Source organism: Galeopterus variegatus, unplaced genomic scaffold, assembly GCF_000696425.1.
Source record: "Galeopterus variegatus unplaced genomic scaffold, G_variegatus-3.0.2 Scaffold3221, whole genome shotgun sequence".
NCBI lineage: Eukaryota > Metazoa > Chordata > Mammalia > Dermoptera > Cynocephalidae > Galeopterus > Galeopterus variegatus.
Genome location: NW_007729332.1, coordinates 84,245 through 107,467, shown reverse-complemented (window position 1 = coordinate 107,467; position 23,223 = coordinate 84,245). Strand labels below are relative to the sequence as shown.

Sequence of the window (23,223 nt, the reverse complement as noted above, 5' to 3'; positions counted from 1 at the left end):
TTTTGAAGCTCTTACAACAAGAAAATGGAGGGGACACATCTGGGTGGGAGGGGGGAGAGGGAAGAGGGAGGGAGGTTTTGGTGATGGGACACAATATAACTAACTACATTGTATATTGACAAAATAAAAATTTAAAAAAACAAAAAAAAGTAAACCAGTATTTTATATACAGATGTCCATGACATATGATGGCTCAACTTTTGATTTTTTTGATTTTGATGATGCAAAATTAACAAGCATTTGGTAGAAACTATGCTTCAAATTTTGAACTTTGATCTTTTCCTGGGCTAGCAATCACGATGTGATACTCTCTCGTGATGCCGGGCAGCAGCAGCGAGCTGCAGCTCTCAGCCACATGATCACAAGGGTAAACAACTGATACTCTACAGTGTACTGTTACCAGCATTTTTTGAATACTGTATTTTACGTTTTTGCATCTCCTTATGTCTACAAAATGCCCATCTATGTACAATATTCAACACTTGATTATAGGGCCGGCCCGGTGGCGCACTGCTACAGTGCGCCGCTTGAGAGCATGGTGGCACTCCCGCCCGAGGGTTCGGATCCCACATACAGACCGGTTCCCGCTCACTGGCTGAGCGAGGTGCGGGTGTGACACCGAGGGTTGCGATCCGTTGCCGGACACGAAAAAAGACAAAAAGGAAAAAAAAAAAAAAAAACACTTGATTATAAAATAGGCTTTGTGTTAGATGATTTTGCCCATCTATAGGATAATGTAAGTGTTCTGAGTACATTTAAGGTACGTTAGGTTAAGCTATGATGTTTGCTAGGTTAGGTGTATCAAATGCATTTTTGACTTATGATGGGTTTATCAGGATGTAACCCCATCATAAGTTCAGAAGAATTTGTATATGTGTCGTATGTGTATATGTATGTACATACACACATGTGTTTATATATATAAATAAAATAAGTGTCAGGTGATGATAAGGACTATGACAAAAACTAAAGCAGGGTAAAAGTTATAGATAATGCTAAGGTGAGTGTGGATGTGGGGGCCCAAAGTCATAGAGATAATATGTTGCAGAGCCAGTATTCATAAACGGAACATTCCAGTTCCACATCTCTGGTCTTAACCATTATGCTGAAGCTGTTAAATGGCTATGCAAACTCTAGGCCTAATGGATATCAGAGTTGGCAATGTAAAGGGAAACTGTCTGGATTATCCCAAAACACTTTAAAAGAGAAAAATGGGAATAAAAAGAACTTCTCACAGTGCTTTTGTGTTTTATAGAGTAAAGAATGAATAATATTTAAAAACAACACTGTGCAAAAAATCCAGTAATTCTTAAAATTACTGAGATGAGTCAATACTTAGCAAATGGTACAGGCTAGGGTTTCCTAGTTACATACGCTGACTGGTCTGATCCTGCCTTGAAGGCCAGAGAGTAGAAGACAATTTCTGAGCTAAAAGGTTAAGCTTATTTCTGTGTCATCCGTGTTCTGATGGGCTCCCCAGAGGCCAGAATTTCCACTTGACTGAAACAATTAGAAAAAGCAAGCTACTTTAACATTAGTCAGGTTTGACTTGAAAACCTGAATTCAACCAATGGTCAACAAATCTCTGGGGTAATTATGGACCCAGTTCCACTGTCCTGAGCTTGATTTCTTGCCTGTTGTATGGACTCAGTATGAGCTAGGATTCAAGGAGACTGCATGGACCAACTGCAGTCCCTATACTTTGGGGCTGTGTGGGATCATCCCAGGAAAATATGGAGTTAAGACCGGCAAAGGATTGATTCTCTTATCCCTACAATGAGGCTTTCTCTAAATCAGCATTTACCAAATGGTGTTAAGTTTTGCTTCATAAGGCAGATATCCACATGGTTGATCATATTCACAGAAGGAAGAAACTGAGAAATGTATCTAAATCATAGTTTAAATTATTTGCTTGGTTTCACAGGCTTTGTCATCAGCTCAGTATAGGCTTGAATCTTCCACTTACTAGCTGTGGGCACTGGACAAGTTACTTACTCTTTTGTGGCTCACTTTGTTCTATTGTGAAATGGAGATAAATAGTACCAACCTTACAGACCTGTGACGATTAAATAAGATAACGAATGTACTTATCAAGCAGTAAGCCCTCAATGAATGCCTGACAGCCATCTTTTGGGAAGCCTGCTTAGTACATATGCCCCATCCTCTGAAAACTGTCCCCTCACACACAGAGGTTGGCTCCCCTAGCTCTGTTGTAACAGTGACCATGCACACTCTTCCCTGCCTAACCACGTTATTAATTAAAACTGAGGTAAATGCTTAATATAAGCTGAGCCAATCAATTCTTTCTGCCAAGAATTTGAAATTCAAACTCAAAGACTAATTAATTAGCTGTAGATGCTGGGTCAGGAAGGTTATATTATATTAACTCAAATGTCATTTGGGGGGGCCTTTGCAAATGGGCAGAGGGATGCAGTTTTCAGAGCAAGAGGAAAATGCAGCAGCAACACAGCAAGAAGAAATAAAGTCTAAGTGAACACAGAGGGAAAGACAGAAAGAGGTGCTGTCAGTTCCTAGTTTCAAGGACTCCCAAGAATGGCTAAACTACCAGTCCTTGAGTTCTGTGAGAAAACACTGCTTTCTTATGATAAATCTCCTACTGCTTTTAAGTTAGTTTAAGCAGTTTATGCTCCCTGTAAACAAATATGTCCTAAGAGAAAAGTGGTAACTCCAACCACTTGTAGTTGTTTAATGTAAAGAATTACTTTTTTGACGCTGAATCCAAAATGTACTTACTGTAATTGACTGAATAAAAGCCAGAAATAGTGAAGGGTATGAGGAATTGGTCAATTTTCCCTTCTATCACTTCTGTGTAACCTAAGACAAAGCTAGCCCTAACCAAACTATAAAATAGCTTTAATGTACTCCTATTCCCCTTTTACTTTCTCCTCTCACTGTCAATGACCTTCAGTCTGTTCACTGGACTGCCCTGAATTCCTGAAGTCTCACATGTGCTATATCTTTCCCACCAGTAACCATAAATCAAAACTTATCTGTCCCCCGACGCTTTATCCCAAATCTCTCACTTCTGTTTTCTAAGGAAGCAGCTAGATACTCTGGTACATTAATCCAAGCCAATATGTTAATTGATTCTAATATGAAATAAGGCTGCCTTTTCATTTCTGCAAATATACTGGTGAATTTAGGAAAAAAATCCCGTAATTAAAATGAATGAAACTACAGGTAGGAAATCCTGACACTGAATAAAGTAGCAGGATAAAAAAAATTTTTAGAAAGGCATTCTTGTGATATCTTTTGTATGATAATCATGCTGCATACAAATACCAAATTATACTATAAAACAAAGGTTCATCTAGAGAAAGGCCATATATTTTTGACATATTTAAAATTATTAAGCAGTCCTCTCTATACTATAGCAAAATTGGTTTGGAAGCTAAAAATAAAAATACTGCTTAATATATTCAAAATTGTACTCAAATGTTGGAACAAGAAAATCAGTCATAAATGCTCAGTCAACTAACTGAGATTATCACATCTCTATGCTAATCCTGTGTTTTTAATTAACAGATAAAGCAGAAGGGGGTATCTAAACAATAATGCATAAAAAATGAAAAAAATAAAACTTTAAACTCTAATTAAATGGAGAAGCAATAACAAAATACTGGTGCATTTCAGCAACTATTCACTAAAAAACAACAAAAAAACTTCGGTATGTCTTTCTAAAATTACATTTCACAGGCTTCAGCATCCTGTTCAATTTTTACTCATGATCATAAAGTGTACAGATGTTGAATATAAGCTGAGCCATTATACCAAGTACCATTTGGCCTGGGCCCTGAGTTTCCAGCTGGTTAGAAGATAACTTCAGTACAGAAGGCAGTAGAGTCTAATCGTGTGATTCTGTGTGGGGACTCTAGAACCAGAGTGCTGAGATTCATCCTGGATCTGCCAACTTTCTTTTAATATGACCTTGGGCAAGACAATTAAACTCCCTAACCAGAAGTTTCCTCATGTGTAAAATGGGCTTAACGAGTAACTGCTTAATAGTAACTGCTGTTGTTTTGAGTATTCATTCATTCACCTTTAAGTGCCAGACACTGTTCCAGGCCTTTGGAATCCAATAGTGAACAATACAAGTAAGCCTTCAATAAATGTATGCTGTTAGGATTACTAATATTTGAATGAGACAGTGTAAAACACCGGTATTCAAGTGGCAGGGAATGTGCCAGAATGGAGTCAGCACATCTATGACCTAGCAGTGGCCTTGTCACTAATTGTCTAGGTGACCTTCATTTAACCTCTCTCTGGGCCTCAGTTACTTAAAGTGATCTTAAGGTACCTTCTATTGAGAATATGGTAGATCATGAGAGAGAGAAATGACGAAGGGTTCAAAAACAAAAAAAAAAGTTTTAAAATTTTGTTTATATTTATAACTTGTTTATTTTATATTTGTTTAATTTGTCTTTATCCTATCATTTAAATGATAAAGATATAATAAGCACAAAATACTTTTCAGTACATTCAAAGCTTAGGAAGAGCTTAGATGCTTGATAATCAGCTGCAGTTAAAAAAACAGAGAACAATCCTCAAATATCATTGGGAAAAATGTAAATAATCAATATCATACCAAATCTTTGCTTCATAAATAAGTCTCAAAAATCCAAAGACAAGTCAGAAGCAGCATCTTACATTTATCTTAAAAAGTACACATGCCTAAGCATGTGGGTAGAGATCAGTGGGTAAAGCAATCTCCTTCTACAACGTACAGGTGAAATGCAATATTATTCCTTTCTGGACAATCTTAGCTTTCCTAAATTAATTTTTCCAATGAAACTTAAAAACAAAATTGTTCCCATACCCACACATTTTCACAAGATTATACATGTTTTGTGAATTTTGTTCAAATTACTTTTTATTTCTAGTTAAAAACCATAGCATTTCAATTTTCTTAAAATAATCTCAATATATATTCCCACAGCTTAGCCAAATTAAATGATATACTCATACAGGAATCTTAGTGAGGATGACCCTGTTAACCTAGCTCAGCCCCATCTCCTTTGGGTTTCTCATTCTGATAATAATGAACTGCCTGAAGTTCCATGATTAAGAGTCATACTCTCTTCATTGTAACTTTGCTTTCAACTTTTTTTCAGCTGGAATATTTTCTCCCCTTCTGTTCAATGACACACTCATCCATCAAATCTCACTCACACTCTATTCTCTGCAAAGCTTTTCTTGATTATTCCCACCACAGTCCCCATTTTGACAAGTCACATCAGACACTCTTGATATTACTCCCCAAAAATTTTGTATACATTATCACAAAATTGATGATCTCTTTGCATTATTATTATTTTTTGTTACATCCATCTGAGGGCAGGGACCAGGATTTTCATCTTGGTATCCTCCTGGCACAGAGCAGGCAATTGTCCACATTTATGAAGTATCAGAAATACCATTGTTCTCAATGGATAAGCAAAACCCTTACTGAATAATAAAATAAGCATGATCTAATATACTTTAATTTGTAGAGTTGTTAACCTATTCCATAACAAAAACATCATTGTGGTAGAGCAATCAAACATGAAGAGGAATCAGTACAAGATGTAAAATTAGAAAAAGAAATTATATTCTATCTCATCCCTCCAACATACACCTTTTCTGATATTGATAATGACACAGAATATCATGAAATTAAGAAATATTTCCCAAACTCTCCATAGATGATGGTCTCTAACTCCAATACATGACAATAAAGAGTTTATCCTCTTTTTACTTTCCATAGATACCAAACAAAGAACAACGGCACAAAACCAACTTTTAGAAATAAACCCAAATAGAAATAAATCTTGCAGTAGAATTCATCAAGAATAAAACCATAAATGCCATTACCACTTAAATCTAGCATATTATCAACCTTCAATCCAAGATTAATCAGGTTTAATATTCTTCAGAGAGTGACACTTAACAATCTAACAACAAACCACTGTAAGTAAATACACACACCTCTCAAAGTTTATCAGTGTATTTAAAGTAGTCATACTGTATAAAGTACAAGTAGAAAAGAAAATTTCACATTGGCCTATATAATAATTACAACAAAAATGCAGTTGATTTAAACTAAACCAAAAAGCAAAATATCCACCAATTTTCAATCTGTATGCAGAAAGAAACAGTTTCAATTAGAAACTTAGAGCATCAAAAGAACTCTCCTCTGAGATAAATGGAAATTACAAGAACATATTCTATATGCAGGTCATTTCTCAATGCAATTCCTTATTTCCATTTCATAACTGTCATACTTGTTTTTCTATAATGAATCATTGTTCTGCTCTTCTCATAGTAATCAAAACAACAAAACAAAGCTAAATGAAAATATGCCCCTCAAAAGTTAAAGGCACTATTTTGGGGACAGAAAATTAGAAATATTTTCAAATATGTTCTGAGTTCTAGTGACCTCTAACTAGTGAACAGGATAAAATTTACTAGTTTATATAAAATTTAAAGCATATTTAAACATTTTGCTTGGACTTATTGGACTTAAGGTTTTGTACTTCATAGACACGCATTTATCTTAATAGTATTTTTGAATATCAAAAATAGGACTTAGTGCCTTTGCTCATTACCTGAAAAACTAAAAGAAACTTTCAATCATGCTTTACATTATTTTAATTAATTTTTGAAATACCTCATTAGAAATTTTTCCAATGAGGAAAAAAACTTTTCATTATAATAATTACTAGATATTTTTTCTTTGAAATTTCTTAGGAGAATAAACATATAATGTGTCTCGAAAGTATCTTCTAACTATAAATCAAGAAAAATTTCATTGCAATTACTACTGTTCCCACAGAAATAGTTCCACAGGCCAGCTCATAGGAACAGGTTGCTACAGCACAATCTCTACTATAAAAAAAATTCAACACAAAGAATGATTAATTTTCTCAATAGAAATGCCATGTATTGGTGAGGTACTAAAATGAAAAGAAAAAAAGAAAAATTCTGAATTCATCCAAAAGAGCACTTATAAAAGTTTGAAGAGGAAGAAAAAAACCACTGGCTGGAGATATAAAATTCATCTAGTACTCATGATTAATATGGGAAATAAGACAGTAGATAGTTTAGAAGAATTCAATGGAAGTGATTATAGAAAAATATTATACTGTTGCTATATTATGACTAGCAAAGAAAAAATCATACCGAACATTTTAAAAAGTGAGAAAAATATGAGAACAAATACAAAAAGAAGATATTGTGTAACAAGTATGACAAATTTGGGGCTTATGTATTAATGCTTGCCAGTACTGTGGTGGACATGACTAATTGATCATTGGACTCCTTGTGGCTGATCCTGGAATCTTTCTCAACACATACCACAGAGAGCCACTACCAATCACTGAAAGTTGGCACTAACGCTGAAACCTATTTGTCAAACCTGTACTCAGTGACACTGTTCAAGATGTTCAATTGGAAAACCTTCTTAGCAGGTTCCCTGCTAAGTCAAGCAAGCACTGGCTTTCAAAACTTTGGGGATACATACAAATTCTTAAAAAGCAAAATGGGAAAATAACATTACAGTAGATAATATTATGATTTGGAGAGAGGGATAAATTTTAAAAAGCTAACTGGCATCTACAGTTTAGAATGGTTTCAATTCTGATGATACAGACACTTAAGAAGACACAGTCATCCATTTGCAAGGAAAGCAATCACTACAAAAGTAGCAAGAAATTCAAACAATGGTTACCTCAACTGCAATGCACTGGAAGTTAAAGAATATTACTGGTAATTGACACTTTTATAAAACAGTTTCAATAATGTGCATTTATTATGCTTTAAATCCATAGATGATCTAATAGTTTGAAAAACACCTGAGACAAAATAAATAACTACAATAGAGAACCTGATGGAGAATCTGATACCCAAAGCATCTAAACACCTTAACAGATTTTCTGTAAATAAAGGGCAAAACCCTTTACAGTTACTTTTAACAAAAAGTGTTTACCACTAATGAAATTAATTATAATGTAATTTTTGTTCAAAATCAACTCTAAAAAAACTCTTATAATGTAATTAGATCTATATTCATAGAAAGCAAAACAAATGCAATGACAATGGCTTAGTTTCGGTTGTCTTATTTTCCAGAAAAATAGTATCCCCACTGAAATTATTTTAAAATACACGCACTTACTGAACTGTATTTGAAACATAGGTCATAATTTTAGTTCCAGAATAAAACTGAATACAAGGCAAAATTTTGGGGGTAAATTAAGTCAAAAATATCCATTGAGATAAAATAAATGTGTAGTTAAGGTGAAGGTAACTTTGTTTTGCTGTAATTATACATTATACAACCACACCAGAATGATAAGTCAAAGGCTGCACAATGAGACACCTCAGAGAAAAGCATACTTCAATAATGAAACCAGCCTGGATAAAGTCTACAACAGCTCAATCTGACAATGAACGCTGATCCATGTTAAACCGTATTATGCATTATATCCGGTGAATAAAAACTGCATCAGTTCTCCATTTCATTTTGCTTATATACGCTTAGCCATATTTAGGATCTGACAGGAATTCTGCAACAGATCTTAAGTTGTACTGACTATTAGCAGTAAAGAACACATTCAGCTAAAAGCAACTAAAACCACAAAATATAAAGCATTAATATTAGGTCACTACATATAATCAGAGAAGTTTTCTAAAATCTCCTTTGAAATAACTAGTATGTTAAATCTTTTACCCTTGGCCATATTCACTGTCACAAATTGTTATTTTATTTGTATGTTTTTCCATGATTTTATACATAATTTCTTTAGAAAATGAGAATATGCAACACATAACAATCTTATTTCATTGTAAGACTGTAGTTTCTTGTATTACTAAATTGTGGTACATTCAATGTCACTATTATTGATGATTATAACAAACAAATTCTAATTAGTAGGTAAGCCACTGTTTAATTAGGTACATACATCAAGAGGGAAAAGAAATGTTCCTGTAAACTCTATACAACTAGCAAAGAATGTTTTCACACAACATATAAAAACCAACAAGAAGATATGTAACTTTTGTGAAAGAAATTTACTGTTGTATTGGAGCAAATATATCACTTAGTAGAGTTCTATTAATAAAACTAGAAAATGTTTCAAAAATGTTCTCCTTACCTGTGTATACAGTTTTTACTCTCGAGATATAACATACCGGAAGCAGCATCTAACGAAAATTTCACTAACTGTTTGGGTTTTAGTTCATCCTTCTTCTTTCTCAGAAAGGAGAGGAAATCACCTCCTAGAGGAATTGATAGATGAACAGTGAAACAAAATTATAATGAAAGACATTTATTACCTATTAGGGATATCTGACAGAACAAAAAGCATTACACATTTGACCAAGCTTTTTATCCAACTTGACGTAAGAATGAAAGAAAACATTAAAAGAACACATCTTATTAGAAAGCAGACATCAAACTTTTCTAGGTACAGTTTAAATACTTTAAGTGCTTCACACAGTATATTACCTATGGTATAATAATATTCAATTAAAGTCATACTTCTTTCTTTGTTACGATTTTTCACCAATTTGCTTCAGTAAAATTTTCTAAAACATTTGATATTCTCTAATACCAAATAAAACACTATAATTAGATTGAGTTAAACAAAAAAAGTAAATGATGTTCAATTAGATATTAGATTCAGTGATTGCTTTAAAAATTAAGACTATTAACATCACCATGACTGATAGTAGTGCCAGACAGAGAGAAAAAAAAAGTTATGATTCTGATGAGATTTAGTTGCTGACCCAGACTGCAATTTTGTGTATTAAATGGGTTCCAGTGATGTCCTAGAAAAACTTCTTAAACCATCACTGTCCAAGACAAATGTAATGTGAGCCAAAAAGTAATTTTAAATTTACTGGTGACCACATCTTAAAAAGTTTAAAAAAAGGTGAAACATTTTAATAACACATTTTCTTGAGGCCAATACATCCAGAATATTATTTTACCAATATAGAAAGTATAGTTGAGATATTTTACATTCGTTATCATATTAAGTTTTTGAAATATATTTATTTTACATTTATGGCACATCCCAATTTAGATGTAAATTTTCATCTGAAATAATCTGTATTCAGACTTCATGAAATTTATAGTTGAAAAAGTAGATCTACATACCCAAGTTGTTCTAAATATGCTTCCAATTTTCCAATAACTGAATCAAATATCAATTTTCAAATGTAAATCAATTAAAATTAAATGAAATTTCAAATTCAGTTTTTTTTTTTTTTAGAAGCACTAGCCACATTTCAAGAGCTCAAGAGCCAGATATAGACAGTGAGGACTACACTGAATAGTGCAGCCTCAAACTGCATTCATTCCTAATACAGCAGTAAAACCTATGGCTTTTTTTTTAGTTGGTTAGTTTATATTTATTGCACTATAACAAAAGTAAAAGTATATTACAATCCATGTTTTCTAAAAACAATCATTCCTACTTTCTCTATCAGGCTCCCAGATGTTAAGCCAGGATTCTGTAAGAGAGATTAACATTTTAATTGCTATTTCCTGAACTTTTTTTACCCTCTTTACCAGGGATCTAGGCCTCCTTGAATGGAAAAGCTCCAGAGATGAAGACTTAATGGCTTTTTCCTTAACGAGAGTACCTAGAAAATAAACACCAGCCTAACTCTTCTTAAAATGTTCTCTTTTTCTAACCTCTTCCCTTATTTACAAATCAAGTGTTTTACCAAGTTAGGTAGGCTATTTACAAAATCAAATAACATATATGGTTTAAAAATAAATTTAATGATATAAGGCAATTTACTTTTTTCTGTTCTTTTAAAGAGAATACCAAATGTATTAAATTACTAGAATGATTACTACAAGTTTCTGTCAAGCTTTACTTAAAAATCTAAACGAAACACATAATTTCAACAGTAAACAGTAAAATTAACTACTAATTTTTCAACTTTGATAGGTACTGTAAATGTCCATTAAAATGGACTGGAAATCAATATTTAGTTCAAGATACTACTTGGACCAATATTCACATATTACTGCTTTTGCTAGATATATGTCGGCCTGTTTTAGAAAATGTGTACCCTTCTGGTCTTGAAACCACATAGCATTCTATTTTAGCTATGAAATAACTTTCAAATGAAAAGATCTGTCCTACAATTTGATTTAAAAGCAGCATATGACATAACCCCAGTGTTCTTCTGTGGACTCCTGATATTATTTCTTTCTAAAGTTAGTTCATATTCAGCACTTTTTTACTTGCCTCCTGCCCTTTTTAAATTTACTTCTTCGTGTAATATTCTTTATACTCTCCACCTGCCAACCCAGACTATAAACCCTGTGAAGAGAATTATACCTCTGTTGTTCAATATTTATTGATTAACAAATATTAATATTTATTTAACAAAGTATTAAATATTTTAATATCAATACATAATATATTAATAAATGAGAAAAGACAACACCTAAATAGCATTAAAAATTGAGAGAAAAGTGATATCAAGTCAATAAAGGTAAAGTACTAGGAAGGTAGAGCTTCCTGTTTGGAAATATAGGTATTCCCAAATACTGTGACACAGCCAAAGGTACAGACGAGATTTCTGATTGTCCTGTATTTAATCCAACAATATTTCTGCCTTAGAGCAATTTCTTACTTCAAGTCATTAAATGTAGAAAAGCAAATTAAGTTTATTTCCAATTTATAGTTATTCAAGCCACAGATAAAGTGACTGTAAATAAAAGAGCAGAGCTGCATCATTCCACAGGCCTAGTCAGCTTCTTGCAGAAAACTAGAAGGAAGTTGGCCTTCAGTAAAAATTAAATAATTAAAATTCAGTACTGAACTCCTGAGCCTTGGGCAAGTGCAAGCACTAAGAATCTTGAAGCAAGAAGTAAAGTCCCCAGGGGGCAGAGTATGGGACTAAAGTTAGGATAACCAAAAAATAATTCAGACTGTGCCAAAAATATTCCCTTAGGTATAATACTGGATTATCACCATTAAGTGAAGAATGACTGGAAACTTGATATCAGATGACATAGTAGTCTTCAGCGTTCACGCTTAGGTTACTTTAGAGGGCAGAGCCCATCCTTTTCAATCCATTCTTTTGTCATTTTCATTAAGTAGCAAGTTAAAAGCCTCTGTTAGAATTTGTGATGTATACAATACTCATACACATGCAGCACCTAGATATATATGAGGGTACTTCAAAAAGTTTGTGGGAAAAATGGAGTGAAAAGATAAAACGAATCTGTTCATGAACTTTTTGAAGATCCCTCGTATGTGTATGTGTGTGTATGTGTACGTGTGGATGCATACGGCATAGAGCATCCTACCTGACCAGTGCCATAAAGATGTTGGTGCTCAAAGTGGGAAAAACAAGATAAGTAACTCCCCTTTCACAATTCTGTCTAAATAAGGCTTATATCCATATGAATATACTGCACACTAAACCAAGGTAGGATGAATTATTTCCTAGAATTCTACAACAATGACAAATTTCTAAGACAAGACTTAATATGCTTTTAATAGCCAACTTTTGGTTTACTAGGGAGACAGCATGACATTGTGAAAAGAACACAGACACTGAAGTCACACTGACCTAGGTCTAATTAACCATGTGGCCTTGGATAGTTTGTTCAACTTTTCTAAACTTCTATAAAACAGTGATTTAATACTATTTATTTCTCAAGATGGATTTGAAGACTAAACTGTATCTAAAGTACTAAGCATGTGCCTAGCATGTAGTACACACAATAAATACCAGTACTGTTAATTACTGTTGTTGTTGAAGTTACTTTCCATAAAAATGAGGAAGAGTTGTAGTAGGGACTTATTGTTGGTTTCACAATTATCTATTTTCCCTCATTCAGCCCAATTCCTTTAGGGGACTGCCCCTCTCCCATTTTGGAAGGTATTAACCTCACCCTCAACAACAAGGATGGTCCCAGATTGATTCACTCAATCAATGAAGTCCATTCTCCTGCCCAAGTGACTGGTTCAGGAATAGGCATATGGCTTAATTCAGGCCACTAAGATGTAAGGAAATGCTTAAAGGGTAATAAAAATTAAAATTAAAATTAAATAAAGAAACCTGTTTTTGAGAGAAGTACTAGAAAAGAAGTGTAACCAGAAGTTAACAAGACAGCATATAGTACCAGCAAGGACTGGCAGCCTTAGGATTAAGGCACCATAAGATGCTTTTAAGGAAAGCAGAAAAGAGTGAAGGAAAGGGACTAAGCCTTTGGGGACATGTTTGAGCCACTGGATCATATACTGCCTGAAGTGTGATCTCCCTCTAGATTTTTCAATTAAGTGAACTAATGAAATCTCAAGAATTTCTTTTATACATCTATACTAGCAACTCAAGGATATCTAATGGGTACAAGAGTATCTATAGTAAAAGGTTATTTTGAAGATTAAAAAAGATAATATATATTAAAGGTCTGGAACAAGTAGGGAACTCAAATAGAAGTGCTTATTACTGTTTGCAACTGACTTTTTAAATATTTTTAACAGCTCTTTCTCAAAGATTTCTAAAATACTCCATGCTATGAAAATTTGATGTTACCTATTCTTTCAGTATTAATGCGGCTCTGAGGAATTGATCGTACTAAATATAAACTCAGAGATTGTTATGTAAATAAAAATATTAACTTGTCAATTTGTAACTACATAAAAGAGATCATTAGGGCAATACCACTAATGACTTATTTTCACTGAATCATAGAAATCTTAATTTATTTTCAAATAACTTCAAAGTTTATTAAATTAAGAGGTACCAGTCCTCAGTGATATATAAAATGTGTAATTCATTACCTTTCGTTTTAGGATATAAATTTGTTTCCTGAGATGTTTGTTTGGTTTAGTTGTATTCAATTACATATTTTAAAATAGGCTAGTAATCCAAGCAAATATGAAACATAGAGAGCTACTTTGGGAATTCTTATTTTTTAAAAAAGTTTTGTTCTTTAGCCAGCACTGATGAGAATTATGGCTATTAGCCAACCCATCAAAAATAAAAGGGAAAAATCTATATAATAAGCACAAACAATAAATGCTGACTCAAATTATACTCTGTGAAACACAGAATAGATTTTATAGGATAGGATATAAGCCCAAAAAAGTTCCTGAAGAGGTAAGGGACAATGTAAACACTGGAGCAGAGGATACTGGCTGTTACATGTAGGATATATTTTTCAGAAATGGATTGCGCAGAAAGGGAGATTAGCCAGGAGAATGCTCTAGTTGTTGAGTGCAGTGATGACTGCTTATATTAAGAACTATCCATAGAAATAGATTAAACATTAGATCTGAAAAGACTCAGTATAAGCTACAGATGAGTCAGTTTGTGGAGAAAAATAAGGAAGATTAAACACTGAAAAACTGAAAATGACTTCAAGAATATACTGGCTTTCCTGATTCCATTTTCTTCTTTTATAAGAAGCCACTTAATGAAAAGCTTGCTACCTAAGTAGTAGTTTGCTACCTAACAATTCAGCTAGACCAGACGCAGAGCTGAGTGTGTGGGTTTCCCAACCTGGGCCAATATATGGTGTCAGTCTTTTTAGATCACGTTCCTTAACGGCCACTGTATTAGTCTGTTTCTATCGCTTATAACAAAAATACTTGCAACTGGGTGATTTACAAAAAAACAAAATTTATCACTTACAGTTTCAGAGGCCAGGAAGTCCAAAGTCCAAGGAACACATCTGGTGAGGGTTTTGGTGGTGGTGACAGTGACCCAGGGGTCTCACATGGCAGAAAATAGCAGAGCAGGGAGAGACTAACCTCTCATGTGCTCTTCTTTTAAAGCCTTCAGAACTATGCCCATGACCACCATTTTTAATCCTTTCAATACGGCATGGCATAGTCCTAAAATCTAATCACCTCTTCAAGGCTCCACCTTTCAATTACCATAGTAGGATTTCCCACCTTCAACAGTTACAGTGGGAATTAAGCTTCTAATATATGAACTCTGGGGACACAATTCAATAAATCCTTAGCAGCCATGTTCTGCTAACTGGAGAATAGCAGAATCTTTTTGCATTTCTCCTTTGCAGATGATCTTTGAGATCATAACCTGATAGCAGTTATGATAATAGTTCTATGAAATAAAAAAGTATATTTCACAGTATTTTTAATTTGCTATTTCAAGGGGCAACAGATATAACCTTGTCAGAAATGCCATTGTCAACTTTCAAAAAGTCTAAGAATGAAAAGCACTAGAAGGGACTTTGGAGATAATCTAGATTTTGCTATTATACATGAGGGAACTGAATTTACTTGACATTTTTAAGGTGATGATTTTGGTGATATTATTGAAATTCAAAGGCAGGTGTCTGCAAACTACAGCCTGAGGCCATATCTAGACCTTTTGTGTTTTTGTGAAGGAAGTTTTCTATTGGAAAACAGTCATACTCATTCCTTTACATATTGTCTATTGCTGCTTTCATGCTACATTGGTAGAGTTGTGATAGGAACTGGATAGACTGACAGCCTGAACATTTTACTACCTGGCCCTTTACAAAAAAAGTTTACCAACCACTGTTCTAAGGTATTACTCAGTATTCCATATAGTTCCTCTACTTTCAACCAATATTTTACTTTGCACTTTGTGTTTTACACTAGGGGTGAATAGTGCTATTTTTTTAAATTCTCAAAAAGGAATCTGGAAAGGTAGATTCACTGTTTAACTTTATGTCCTTAGGCTGACACACACATTTACACACGTACATTGTATACATTGAAACTGTAACTCCTCTGCCACACACCATACAACCTACTGTTTGCCATGAAGGCAAAGAAGTTCTAGTGTCTGTCTCTCTCCCTGCTTTGATGCCAAAGTACTACCCACTTTTGTATTTTGTGGCTTCTTATCCCCCTCAACACCGCTTTTGCTATAAAGTGTAAAGACAAGAATGGGCAGGAAAATCAGATCTATAAAATGTTGGCTCTATACCCTCCAGGACACCCTTCAAATACTTAGATGCTACAATGGCATCTTTGCAAACAAACAAACAAAAAAAAACAATGGAATACTCATTTTGATATCTATCTGCTACAGCAAAACCTACAGAGAAAAAAAAGGAGGCATCAGTTCAAGCTTCCTTAGATTTAGGAGATGTGGAATAAAAAGACATTCAAAAGTACATGTAAATTTTAATAAGAATAAAATGCTTATAAAAAGCTAACAATATTTTCAGAAATTGAATTTATCATAGGCTAGATATTTTAGGAAAACTAAGGTCCACAAATCAATGATACCAATGATTATAAGAAATATTAAAATTACATAATATTATTACTTAAAACAATTAGAAACATAGTTATCTTTATGCAGTTTTGCTGGTCATAGTCAAAATTGACATGATGCAAAGGTTTGATCAGAAATACATTCATTAATTATAAAACTATCAGATTACAAAAATGCTACATTAAAAAATACTTGTAAAGAACATATTGCAGCAAAGAGTTGAGAATGTCTGTAATTAAGGAAAATAATGAATAAATAGGAGTCTCCTCTCTCACTTTTTTCATTGTGGTAAAAACCATACCTTAAAGTTACTCTCCTAACAATTTTTAAGTGTACAATATAGTATTGTTAACTATATGTACACTGTACACATCTGTAGAATTTCTCAATCTTGCATGACTTGAACTGTAAACCCATTGAGCAACAACTCTGTTTTACCCTTCTCACAACCCCTTCTCATAACCACCATTTTATTTTCTGTTTCTCTTAGTTTGATTACTTTAGATACCTCACGTAAGCAGAATCATGCAGTATTTGTCTTTCCATGACTGGCTTATTTCACTTAGCATAATGTCCTCAAGGTTTATCCATGTTGTAGTATATGACAGGATTTTCTTATTTTTTAAGGCTGCTTAATTATTTCATTTTATATATAAACCATATTTTCTTGATCCATTCATCTGTCCATGGACATTCAGGTTGTTCTCACATCTCAACTATTATGAATAATGCTGAAATGAACACAGCTATAAAAATCTCCCCAAAATTCTGCTTTCAATTCTTTTGAATATATACCCAGAAGTGGGATGGCTGGATCATATGGTAGTTTAATTTTTAATTTCTTGAGGAAGCTCCATACTGTTTTTCAGAGTGGTTTCACTATTTTACAATCCCACCAACAGTGTACAAGGGTTCCATTTTCTCTACATACTCACCGATGCTTGTTATCTCTATTTTCTTGATAGTGGCCATCCTAACAGGTATAAAGTAATATCTCATTGTGGTTTTGATTTGCATTTCCCTGATGATTAGTTATGTCGAGCATCTCTTCATATGTTTCTTATCCATTTATATATATCTTCTTTGGAGTAATGTCTGTTCAAGTCCTTTGCCCATTTTTTAATTGGGTTGTTTAGTTATTATCATTGAGTTGTAGGATATTAACTCTATCAGATACAGGGTTTGCAAACTTTTCTTCCATTCCATATGTTGCTTTTTCACTCTGTTGATTGTTTTCTTGGCTGGGCAGAAGTTTTTAAGTTTGATATAAGTCCCATTTATCTATTTTTGCTTTAGTCATCTATGCTTTTAGTGTCATATCCAGGAATATCTGTCCATTCAAATGCCATGAAGCTTTTCCTCTATGTTTTCTTCTAGGAGTTTTACAGTTTCAGGTCTTAACGTTTAGATTTTGTCTTAGTTAGTCTATGCTACTATAACAAAATACCTGAGACTGGGCAATTTGCAGAGAACAGAAACTTGTACCTCACAGTTCTAGAGGCTGAACGTCCAATATCAAGGTGCTGACAGGCTCACTGCCTAGTGAGGGTCTGGTTTCTGCTCCCAACATGGTGCCTTGAGTGTCATGTCCTTGAGAGAGGATGAATGCTGTATCCTCACATGGAAGGGACAGAGGCATAATTAGCTTCCTCCAGCCTTTGAATAAAGTCACGGATCCCAATAATGAGGGCTCCACCTTCATGGCTTATTCACCTCCTGAAGGACCCAACTCTTAATACCATCACATTGGGTCTTAGGTTCCAACACATAAGTTTGGGAAGATACACATATTCAAATCATAGCATTCTGTCCCTGGCCTCCAGAATTCATGTCCTTCTCACATAGAAAAGACATTCATCCTATCCCAGTGGCACAAAAAATCTTAACTCATTCCAGCATCAACTTTAAAGTCTTAGTCCAAAGTCTCATCTAAATATCATCTAAACCATATATGGGTGAGAATCAAGGTTCAATTCATCCTTAGGCAAATTCCTCTTCAGCTGTGGGCCTGTAAGCTCAAATAGTGATGTGCTTCCAAAATACACTGGCGGGACAGGCATAGGACAGGCCAGAAGAAAGGGGTAACAGGTCCTAAGTAAGTCCGCAACTCAACAAGGCAAACAACATTAAATCTTGAAGAGTGGGAATAATCTCATTCGACTTTGTGTCCTACCTTCCGGATAACACTGGGGTGAGATTTGTCACTCAAGGCCCCAGAGAGCCCTGCCGCCATGGTTTAGCTGGGCACAGCCCATGCAGCAGCTCTCAGGGGTTGAAGTTCGGTACCTGCAGTTTTGTCAGGCTGGTGCTGCACACAGGTGGCTCTGCAGGTCTGGAGTTTAGGGGATGGCCCTGACCCCATGGCTCTACAGGGCATAGCCCTAGTGGAAGATCTCTATGGCAGCCCTGTTCCCACGGAAGTTTTCTGCTTATGCCCTGAGGCTCTCCAAGGCATCCCTTGAAATCTAGGTGGAGGTAACCATGCCTCTACAGCACAAGCACTCTGTGCACCTGCAGAGTTAACATCATGTAGACACTATCAAGCTTTACAGCCTGTGCTTTCCAGAGGAGCAGCCATTGTAGACCACACTGCACCTGGGCCCACTGGAGCCACATCTGGGGTGGCTGAGGACCAAGGAGCACTGCACTGGAATGCAGGGAGCAGAAACTTGAAGTGACCTTGGGCAGCAATCACAAAGGTCCTACAGGTATCCTGTGTCCCTTCCTTAAAAACACTCTGCCCTCAAGGTATGGGCACTATGGGCCTATGATGGGAGTGGCAGCCTAGATGATCTCCAAAACACCTTTGGGGTCATTCTTCCATTGTCCTGATGAATAGCCTCTGCCTTCCTTCTGTCCATACTAATCTTTTCAAATGGCCACACCCTTGGTGTTCTTACTCTAAAATGCTTTTACAACCTAGCCAGGCTAAGAATTTTCCAAGTCTTTAAATTCTGCTCCCCTTTGATTATAAATTCCATCTTTGTTTCTCTCCTCTCACATTTTCTTAGAAGCCATCAAGAAAAGCCATGTAGCACCATGAACAATTTGCTTAGAGATTTCTTCCACCAAATATCCTAGTTCATTGCTTTTAAACTCTGCCATCGATAAACCATTAGGACATGAACACAATTCAGCCAGGTTTTTTGTCACTTTGTAACAAGAATGGCCTTTCCTCCAGTTTCCAATAAGATATTTCTCATTTCCATCTAAGACCTCATTAGAATGGCCTTTCTACCAACATTCTGATTACAACCACTTAGAAAATCTTTGAGAAGATTGAGGCTCTGTCTACAACGAAACCAGTGCCTTGGGGAGACCTCTGAAAAGGTAGAACAATGGATGAACATTCCACTTTTCTCTCCCCACCCCCAGGAGAACCTGAAAACAGATATTTTCTCCTGGCATGAAGCTGTGCTGGCTTGGGGGAGAGGTGATCACAGGTAAAGTGAAACTGTTCTTTTTACCCACTGCAATGTGGCTGTTCTTGGCTGTATACTTGCCTGTTGTACTGCAACTTCTTAACTCGTTTCTGAAGTTCTCACAAAGATATTTTGGTCCATATATTGTTAAGTCAGTGTCTTGGTGGGGAAACGGGCTGAGACTTCCTATTATGCCATCTTGCTGATGTCACTTTCTCCTTTCTCTTTACTGACTTTCAAAATTTTGGCTAGTTACTGATGCATCATAATTTTCACATTTCTCAGTGTAACTCTGCTCTCCTTAAAGTCAATGGTCAGTCCTTTGCACCTCAGGGGGATTTGTTTGTAATGCTTCAAAGTATGTTAAAGAGGTAAAAATTTCATTTTAGTGGTATTTTACTTTTCACTATGTGTTTTTTGCATGAGGGTTCACTAGTGCTATTAAAAAACAACAATAAAAAATTCTCGGGCCGGCCCGGTGGCGCACTGGAGAGTGTGCCGCTTGAGTGTGCGGCAGCGCTCCCGCCGAGGGTTCGGATCCCATGTGGAGACTGGTTCCCGCTCACTGGCTGAGCGCGGAGCGGGTGCAACACCGAGGGTTGCGATCCCGTTACCGGTCAGTAAAATAGACAAAAAAAGGAAAAAAAAAATAAAATTCTCAAAAACGAAGCTTAAAAGGTAGCTTCACCAATTTTTTAAAATGTAATGAAGCTGATATACACATTTACAGACAAATACACACTTTCATTGAGATTATAAGTCAGTCACCCTCACTATGCACAACCCACTGTCTACTACTAAGCCAATGAAGTTTGGCTATCTGTCTACTTTCATGCCAAATACAAATTACCATTCTCACTTTTCAGGGATCAAAGTATACATTTTTTAAAATATAATTCATCAGAAATCTAAGGTAGCCTACAGCAGAATCTCTACTGACTTTGTGAGTTGCTATCCATAACATCTATTTCTTTAGGTGAACCACATGTCTCAATAGAGAATCTTCACATAATAGATTTTTCTATAAGTAGTTGTTCTTTTTTAAGAAGCTCTTGATAACTTCATCTTCTTCATAAATACATTCGGTATTAATGTCTATAATTCACCTTGAATAATTCTGGCTGAATCAAGAGATACTTTGAAGGTTACTACCTAATAAACAATAAATAAGCAAATTAGCCTTTTACATATCTCATTCTTAGTTCTATAAAATGATTTAACTTAATCATGTACCCATATCATTACTTTAAAAAAACCACTGATAAGCTTAAACAATAAAGCTTTGACTGACTCCATTACTGGATGTAGAAGAAAAATTACCTAATTTTTTCATCTTTGTATCTTTTACAATTAGTATATAATTCCTTTCCATCTTCTTGCCCCCATCCCCATGCTCAGCCATACCACATTCATAAAATATTTTACCTAAAATTTTTCTGAGACTACTTAGATGATTATATTAGTACCTAAGATAGGAAAAAGCCTTCTTAAATATTTTCCATTACTGATCATCAGAAATGAAATTCCATCTTATTGCTTTCCTTCACAATACAATAGCATAATATCTTGAAAACTCAGGCCAGAAAAATTACTCAGGAACCAAAAAAGCAAACAGGAAAATTGGATTAGCAACTCACTGCCTGGTCCAAATGACAAACCTAATTTTATCATAATTATAACCTAATATTTGATATAATTGTCAAGTTCATCCCAGGTTTGAAAAACTAAAGAATGAGCAATGCAGTATAAGTAAGTAAGTAAGAAAGAATGTACTACAAGTAAGGGGCAGGGCTGGGTCTCTAATCCACGTATTTTATCTATAGAGCAGAATTCTCATGGCTATATCAGTTTTCCAGGTGTAGAGCAGTGACTTCATCCTAAAAGGACATGCATTTGACCTACATCATGTGAGGAATACATGACTGTGACAAACACAGGAGCTTTCATGCAAGAAAGTGCTATGGGGGATTTCTCAGCAGGTTACAGAGTGTGCAGCCTCTCAAGTCACACAGTAAGCTCTTCAGCCAGCCATCTCACAAAATGTATTTTTGATATATTGGGCAGGAGTAGGGATTCCTATCTAGAAATGAATACAGGAAAGAATAATGCTCAAAGGACTCTAGAGTAGAAAAAATAAGAATAAAAAAAGATGGATACTTATTCCAGGTAAATTGCTAAAGGCCTACAAACTTAAGATTAAAGCATATTCCTTGTCCTGCAGTTGTTCTCAATCTATTGAGGAGGATAGAAATTGCAGAAATAAATTATAATAAAAGACATAGTGAAATAACAGCTAAATAGACAAACAAGTAATATGTCATGATGGTTCAGAAATATACAATGAATTCTGACATGTGGGGTAGGAGAAGGATCCACAGAGCAGGATTCAATGGGATGAAAGAAAGGAGTACCACCTTTATTTATTTTAAATGAGATGGATATAAATCAAAACAAAGAAAGATCTCTTGAGAAGTAAACATCCACAGAACCAGCTTCCAAAACTCAAATTTCTGTTTGTGTTTGTTTACATTTTCATGTTGCTGAAATATTTGTGCTAAATAGTTACTACCATTGATGAATATTGAAGTTTCTTCCTAAGTAACTGCTTAGGAGGAAAAGCTAAATTGAATTCAATGTAATACTGAAAATATCTTTCTCTTTAAACTTCATTCAGGATATGGAATAAACATTAATGCCTTATTTGGAGGTTTTCTATTAGAAAAACTGTGCTAGAAATAACTACAGTCCTCTAGAAGCAGAAAAATGTTTGCATAAACAGATATTCTTCCTAATTGAGATCATAATGAAAGAAGTTCCCAATAATGCTTAATCTTCTCAAATCTAAGTGGGAAGAAAAGATACATTAAAGTAATCTGTTTTTCTTAGGAAAAGTATTTTCAGAAGAGAGATAAGAATAATGCATGTAGTAAAATCCTAGTTATTTAAAGGAAAGAAAACCACTTTCTGTATGCATTTAAGGTTAACTTTAATAATATAAGTTTACTACATAAAACTGCAGGCTATCTTTTTTTTTTCCTCCAACTTTGTCAGTAATTAGTTGTAGAAGCTTGGACAAGCTGCTTGATTTCTCTGGATTTAATTCATTACATAAAGAGGCTGGTCTAGAATGATCTCTGAGGTCCATCTAGACCTGCAAGTTCAGCCCAGTAGAGAGCAGAAATGTGCAAATTATTTACTCACCATCTCTGGGTTCCCAGTTTTAATGTGCTCCACTTTGAACACTTAGCATGAAGTCATATTTTATTAACTGTAGAAGTCTTCCATCTTCACTACCCAGCACTGTCTCTTTCTACATCATGACTATAGCACTGTCATCTGTGTGTGCATATGACCTGCTGATAAAGCTGGAGTTCTTTCACAATTCTCCTCAATTCCCAACTCTCAATCCCAACCTAATAATGTCACCATTTCCCTGATTCTGAGTCAAGCTATCTGAGAATAATATTTTGTTTATTAACATATTTTATTCTGCATATCCAATTTATAATCCTCTTCCTTGCCCCTATCATTTAGCCTTTACTGTTACTGT

The 23,223-nt window shown here is 34.9% G+C and overlaps 1 protein-coding gene across 1 annotated transcript in view; it reads right to left on the bottom strand.

Annotated features, from left to right (window-relative positions):
* Window positions 1–23,223, bottom strand: part of LOC103600080 (tyrosine-protein kinase Fer) — a gene marked incomplete at its 5' end in the record, with an annotated part of 140,176 nt that overhangs the window by 83,068 nt on the left and 33,885 nt on the right. Inside the window, one exon of the mRNA XM_008584315.1 lies at window positions 9,150–9,273. Coding sequence (XP_008582537.1) covers window positions 9,150–9,273 — 124 coding nt within the window. The remainder of the gene's footprint in view (window positions 1–9,149; window positions 9,274–23,223) is intronic.